The 6,713-nt window shown below is 47.4% G+C and overlaps 1 protein-coding gene and 1 long non-coding RNA gene across 15 annotated transcripts in view; one reads left to right on the forward strand and one right to left on the reverse strand.

The window, feature by feature from the left end:
* Nucleotides 1-6,713, reverse strand: part of LOC128890373 (uncharacterized) — a 190,584-nt gene that overhangs the window by 98,445 nt on the left and 85,426 nt on the right. For all 3 annotated transcript variants that reach the window (XR_008460611.1, XR_008460609.1, XR_008460610.1), the window contains one exon: nt 1,183-1,668. This is a non-coding gene — a long non-coding RNA (uncharacterized LOC128890373). The remainder of the gene's footprint in view (nt 1-1,182; nt 1,669-6,713) is intronic.
* Nucleotides 1-6,713, forward strand: part of LOC128890321 (uncharacterized) — a 53,169-nt gene that overhangs the window by 44,810 nt on the left and 1,646 nt on the right. For 11 of the 12 annotated variants that reach the window (XM_054148705.1, XM_054148714.1, XM_054148733.1 and 8 more), the window contains exons 2-4: nt 3,442-3,705; nt 5,447-5,676; nt 6,088-6,678. In XM_054148705.1, the coding sequence (XP_054004680.1) occupies nt 3,442-3,705; nt 5,447-5,676; nt 6,088-6,429 (836 nt within the window). In that variant the 3' untranslated portion in view covers nt 6,430-6,678. Of the gene's footprint in view, nt 1-3,441; nt 3,706-5,446; nt 5,677-6,087; nt 6,706-6,713 lie in introns of all 12 variants that reach the window. The other variant, XM_054148742.1, reaches the window with a different exon arrangement.

Below are 6,713 nucleotides of genomic sequence, written 5' to 3' on the forward strand. Positions count from 1 at the left end.
ATATCCATGAGGTAAACCGCTGAATGATCAGAGGCTCTATTGAGGCTGCTGCACGAGCACGAACAGACCCAACAGAACATGATCACTCAATTACACTGGCACTTTTCACTCACTATACACGAAACTCACAACACTATATCCATGAGGTAAACCACTGAATGATCGGAGGCTTTATTGAGTCTGCTGCACTAGCAATAACAGACACAGTAGGACGGGATCACCCAGTATCACTTTTATTTTTCCCACCACATACTTGTGACATAAGTCAATGCATCTCATTGACAGTCATCCACTCAATTTGTAGTATAATATCTTCTGAATATCCTGGGTAAATCCAACCTATTTCGTCGTACATAAAGCGTCAAACACGCGAGGCATATCAAAATTTCAGCTGCGTCCCGGATCTGCAAGCCTCGAAACGCTGCGTTCTGTCGCCTCGCAACGAAGCCGTGATTCACCTTGCATAATGCAATAACGTCTCAACAGACCCCATTGGTGGCGTACGAATGGAACGGAAACAAAGGAATTGGCCACGAGTATTTTATTCTTTGTTCTCGTAGGGGGCAGGGGTGAGGGAGGAGGTCTTGGCAAAGAGATACGACACTCGAAGCTCGGCCCTAAACAGAACCATCCATGCGATTCACGCTGACAAATGGGGTAGCGAAAGGGATCTGTACTGCTGCAGTTAATTGCTGCTTACTCCAACATAAAGCGCTAAAGGGACAACGAATTATTTAAAATGGTTCGTTACTGTTCCCCGAAGGCGACAGTCAAACCACTGTTGAACCACCTGCAGTCATTCGCGCGACAAAGGTGGGCAGCACGCATGGGAGTATTTGGTCGGTGTATCCTGGGATTCCTGGGTACCGTTGGGTCCGTGTTCTTGCTTTCTGTTCCGTGAGTTCTTTCTTTCTTCTTTTGTTCAAGTATGTAGGAAAAGCTTCAGCTTAATGTCGCTATCAACTACTGGCTTCAGAAACGACGCCACGCAATTTTCGCCGCTTTCTCGCTCCACACCGCTGTTGGCTTTCGATTCTTTCAAATCGATAGCTTATGTTAGCCAAAAGAATGTAAACACGCTCGTCGATTGTCGGCTCCGCGAAATAGCTCAGACACATCCATATCTATCTGCGCACACCACGCGCACACACACACTCACACAAAATGAATTCCTGTACTTACGCATGTAGTATGCTTTATGTCGATTTTCTCACAAGTTGTTTACGATGTGGTCATCTTCTTGCACTGGATAGGTCTTCCGCGGATGTCGGGTATATTTGCTTGGTGGCTCTGACGGTGTTACAGATGTAATCCGAGTCTAATCAGATTTACTTAATCATGGTAGCTGATTGCTTAACTTATGCGCTTCAGTTTTAAACTGTGACGTAGATCAAAATACTTCAGTCGGAAGTCCAGCAAGACTCCCTTGACAAGATGTCGATTCTGGTTTGTGATTTTACGTTGAGAAAAGACGTTAAGGTGCTTCTTGGATTAATGTCAGACGGAGCTGTCGCTATAAGTGGAACACGTCAATAAGCGACCAGTAACTCCGAGCTTCGGGCATCATACTTCCAGGAAAACAATACTTCTCGGGTATCCGCTTTTAGAAGCGTTTGCCACTCATTTGAATGAAATGCGAGGAGGATTTTCGGATAGATTTCGCAGCATCTGAAACATAAAGAAAACATTTTTGTTAGATTGATTAAAGATTATGGGATGGTTGCATTTGCTATATGGTGGGGGATGAGACTATCTATGGGGACTATCCTAAAGGTCGTCTGGTATGTCTATGTCAGCAAGGTCAGCGCATGCTGAAGTTGTATCATTCCCATCAGCCGGAGCAGCATCCACCATTCGGTTTCGCTCGCGGTTTAATGCCTGCACGTTGACTTTCGACGCCTTTCACGCAGCAGTCTCGTCGCGATAACAGCCCTCCTCCCCTTCGGCCACACCCGCGACAAGGGTAAATGCATTTGTTTCGGCTACCGCTGACGTGGTTTTATCGCGACCATTCGCATGTTCCGCGCTTCGGTTAGCGAGCGGCTCTCCGCGATAACGCGAGTTTGCGTGCCAAGTGTATGACAAATTCGCGCGATCTGGAAATCGTTTACGACCGCACGCTTCACCGACGGAATACAGAGTAGCTGGTCCTTTGGCGTTCCACGGTTTTTCGAGCACAATTCGGTACCACCGGTTATTGTTTCAAAGAGCACGTAGCTGGCTCACGCTTTGGCACGCAACGTCCCGGAACAATTTCCGAGAATACGAAGCGCGACGAAGCGATCGGCCATTCTTGGATCGTATTGCCAAACGTCCCTGTCATTTCTACCGAAAAATCGCGCGAAACGTTACGAATCCGTTTTAATAAAACTCCGCAGCCGTACGGCTGGAACTTTTGCCCTGATTCGAGCTTCTACCATTCGGTGCATTACTTGGCCTTAAGTCGCGTTCGAATTTCTGACCCAACTGCAGTAGTCCACGCTTTCAAGTGACAATTCCCAACTCGTATTCAGGTAACCGAATTCAGCCCGCTGCTTACATTTGTGGTGTTTAAGAGAACCACCATGCGAGATATTAACAGTGAATTTTTCGCAGACGACGAGGAAATTTTGCTCAGCCATTTTCATTCGCCGTTGGTGGTGAACCGTTCGAATGCTTTTCCCCCGGCGATAATTACACGAGCGTCTGGTTGATCGGATATTTTTAATTACCTCGGTATTTGCGACGACTGTTCGCCGGAACGGCGATAAATAAATTAGTGCGACCTGGTTAAATACTCGATTGGAGAGGCGTTCCGCGGGAATTTGCCACGGGTCAAGCTCTCTTTTTTTTCCCTCAATAATTACTATTTTTCCTCGGCTCGCGGCAAATAAAGTTCGTTCGGTCGTTCCCGTAGCGTGCCGCTTTCCGTGTAAACTTTTTTTCGTAGTTTGTTTGCGCGGTTGTTCACATGCACAGATTCCGTCACTGAACGCTTTGTCAACGCGTCGATAATTGCGAAACGACGTTCGTTAATAACGAATGAACGCCGTGAAAAATGTTGACGCACGAACGCCCGTGTTATGATTCGTCGCTGCTAATTACCCCTAATTAGCGCATATATTAAAAGCTACTTGCATTTAACGGAGGGACAAATGACGCGGAAAAAATATTTCTCACAGCGTACAAATGAACTGTGGTTCATAAGAGAACGCGGGGGCTGAGGATCGCATTGCAATGGTTACGCTATTTGCCACCAAAGGCACTGTAGTTTACTGTAGTTTACGCTACTGTAATTTCCGCGCCTTCCATATCCAACAACAAGGAGTCAACTGTGGATCCGAGGATCGTGGGTTCGAAACTTCGTTCCTTATGTTTCATACAGACTCCTATACTACCAATCCAAAGTTTATGTTCAATCCGAATTCCCTGACAGTTGCGTGGAACTTTTGTCTGTTTCAGGGGCGTCCATTAAAATAGTGAGGCTCGAGGTGCCGAGTATAGCGGACCCTAGGTGGGACAAAGTGACTCTGAGGTGCGAGTATGACCTGGATGACAAGGATCTCTATTCGGTGAAGTGGTACAAGGACGGTGCCGAATTCTTCAGATACATGCCCGGCTCGACGCCACCGGGCAGGGACTTCCCCGTCGAGGGTGTGTACGTCGATGTAAATAAGAGCGACAGCAAACAAGTCACGCTCTTAGGACAGGCGAATAATCGCAGAGGTTTGTATATACGTTCAATTTATCTCGACTCAACAACCACGATTAACTATCAGTACGGACGACAAGCGTTCGCTTCGAGTGACCGTTAACGGGGCATGTATGAGCCATTGAGTTTAATCGAGTTCGACAGGTGCACGTCCATAGTTATCAATGAAGAGTTGGATGATCCGTTTGCGAATTCAAATAATTCCCCGCGATGACTGTCGAACGTAGTTGACAAAGTATTCTAACAAAGTGTAAGTGAATTTTACTAGTGGCCCGCTTCGTGCACATTCTTTGGAATAGAGCCTCGTCCAACCCTGACGTTTGATACCGTATACCTGTTGAAAGGAATATAGCGGGGTACTCGACGTACACTCTCAAGTGGCATGGAAAGCGATACCCTTGAGGGTACAAGCCGTCAAATGTGTTTTTCGCCACACGGACTCGCCCGACTCCGCAAAGCCTCGGGTTGGTCCGTATCTTTAATGTGTTCGTGTCCAAACAGTATCTCGATCTTGGGATCTTGACTCCAGACATCGAAGTGCACCGCTGTTCCGTCCCTTATGGTTTCTACGACCACGGGATACTTCCTCCATACATGTCTGTATTCTTCATTTTTACTTGTAGGTCGTTTTGTTCGACTTAAAGTATCTTATTGATGTCCCCCCCCGCCCCCCCCCTTAAGCAAAAGACGTCGAGGCGTCGAATAAAAATTTTTCGTTAAATAATGAACGCTGCTCCGGTTGTCCAATTCGGCGTAGAATGTTCAAGGAAAATTGGAAGACTCGAGTGCAGCCCACCTGAAACTAAAATCGACATTATTATTCCGCACTTAAAAGCCCGAGCTAGTCATAAAAGTTAATGGAGTTGCTAAACTGTGTTTAAATAATGGACGAACTTTTCGCGACGCTAACGAGACTCGCGTCCATCAAGTTTCCATTCGCGGCCATTTTTCTTCAAGCCGGGGCCACTATTTCTCCCCGCGTTAGGTTTCTAATCTGCGAGCGAAGACTTTGCAATTGCGTTCCCTGTCTAGGTCGGATTGAAATGGATTCTCACAGGTTCATTAACTCATCGAACAGCCACGCGATAAATTTCTTAGCGGGTGTGGTTCTCGTTCTTCTCTTTTACATCGATGGACTCGAAAGAGAAGCCTGAGGAAAGCTACCGCAAGTTCACTAATGCGTTAAAGTACGTTGCTACGAGGACCGGAGTCCTGATCACGAAGATTAGAACGAGCTTCCATTAATCACCGTGCTTCCTTTCGAAAACACTGGATCACATTGTTCACATCTACAGAATGGCCTCAGCTATAATTGTTCAAGGTCCACCTGAGGCTGTCAGACTATCGCTCGCGGAATCGTTAATCAACCGAGTAATTTTTAATGGGATTCATTGTCGCTCCTCGACCGCGGGCGACAGCCGTGATTTGAAATTCAAAAATGTCTTCGAAACTTGGCCGTCGCTTGCCGACCCAGTTCATCCAATTCCATTACGTTGATGACCAATTAAAAAATCTTTGAAAAACTCGACCAATTCCCTGGTCATCCATCACTTAGCTGGTTCGAAGAGACCTCTCTGTCGGCAGGGGGGAAACGTCGCGACGCTGTCGTTACTAGCAAGTTCCTGATCGAATTTATCACCCCCCAATCCCCCCTCCCGCGCGAGTACGCCGTGCTACTTTAAATATCAATCGCGATGGACAGTTGGGCGGACGTAGGAAAATGGAGAAAGATATTACGTTTGGTGGCTGCGACAGGTAAGGTGAACCTCGTGGGATCCTACGGCTGCGAGGTGTCCTCGGAGGCACCGAGCTTCCTGACAAGCTACGAGGCGGCAAACATGAGCGTCGCCATCTTGCCGAACGAGCGACCCAGTCTCAAAGGACTTCGACCATCCTACGAGGCTGGCGAAATCCTCCGCGTGGAATGCGCCTCAGCGCCCAGCTATCCCGCGGCGATGCTCGCTTTCATCCTCAACGGGAAGGAGGTAAGACCTCAACGATAACGTATGGCTGGACAAGTTAGAGTAAAGCTAGTGGCTTGGCAGAGGAAACGTGTGAGCGAGGATGAGATAATTCGTCTAGAGCCCGGTGGACGTCTAATACTGTACCAAAGATGTAATGAATGAGAAAATAGTAAAGACTGAGGATTAGAGGTCTCATTTAACTTGATAAGCCATACTATATCAAACTTTAGACTACTCACGAGTATGACCCGTTTAGATCACCGATAGAAATTGTCAAAGCCGCGGTTAAGTTTGAATCCTACTTCTAATCCTACTATACTCTTAATCTCACGTGACACTTGTTATAGAAACATGCGCAATCCCATACGGTGCTATGTCTATCCGTACGTGCTGCTCGAGGTGTCCTCATCGTTTTCGCGTGTGAATCCACAGGTGAACGCAGAGTTAACCAACGAGCTACCAACCGTTGAGTCCACGGAAGACAACATCGTGACAGCGAGCCGTCTGGGTCTGTCGTTGCGTTTGGAACGATATCATTTCCCTGGGGGCACTTTGAGTCTAACCTGTCAGTCCACGTTACCGGATATCAAGGATGCCAGAGCGTTGGACAGGACAGAAACCGCGACCCTGGCTGCCAGCAATCAGCGACTCGCTCAGGAACCGCCCAGATCCGGTTCCAGCTTCAACATTCCCCTATTATCAACCATCATCTGCTGTTTAATTGTGAACCTTCGATCGGTATGTCACGGGAGCTTAAAACTTCCGCACGATTAGTCGCCGAATATTCTCGATTGCCGATTAAACTCGTTCAATTATTGTGATTGTTTTCCCGAGAGATCCGCGCCTCTTGTGAGGGACACTCGCGAATTGGCAGGGCACGATGTTATTAGGGATGAATTACGAAACTTTGCAGATTGGTAGACATGTCAAGATGTGGGATAAGGTTTTATTTCATTCGAGTCTGAGGGAGGAGGGTATCCTTTAGGTCAGGGTATCCTTTTGGAATCGAGACTGTGGTCTCAGGTGGCGCCACGGAAAGATGGCGCTGTGGTCTCAGG

Source organism: Hylaeus anthracinus, unplaced genomic scaffold, assembly GCF_026225885.1.
Source record: "Hylaeus anthracinus isolate JK02 unplaced genomic scaffold, UHH_iyHylAnth1.0_haploid 0, whole genome shotgun sequence".
Taxonomy (NCBI): Eukaryota; Metazoa; Arthropoda; class Insecta; order Hymenoptera; family Colletidae; genus Hylaeus; species Hylaeus anthracinus.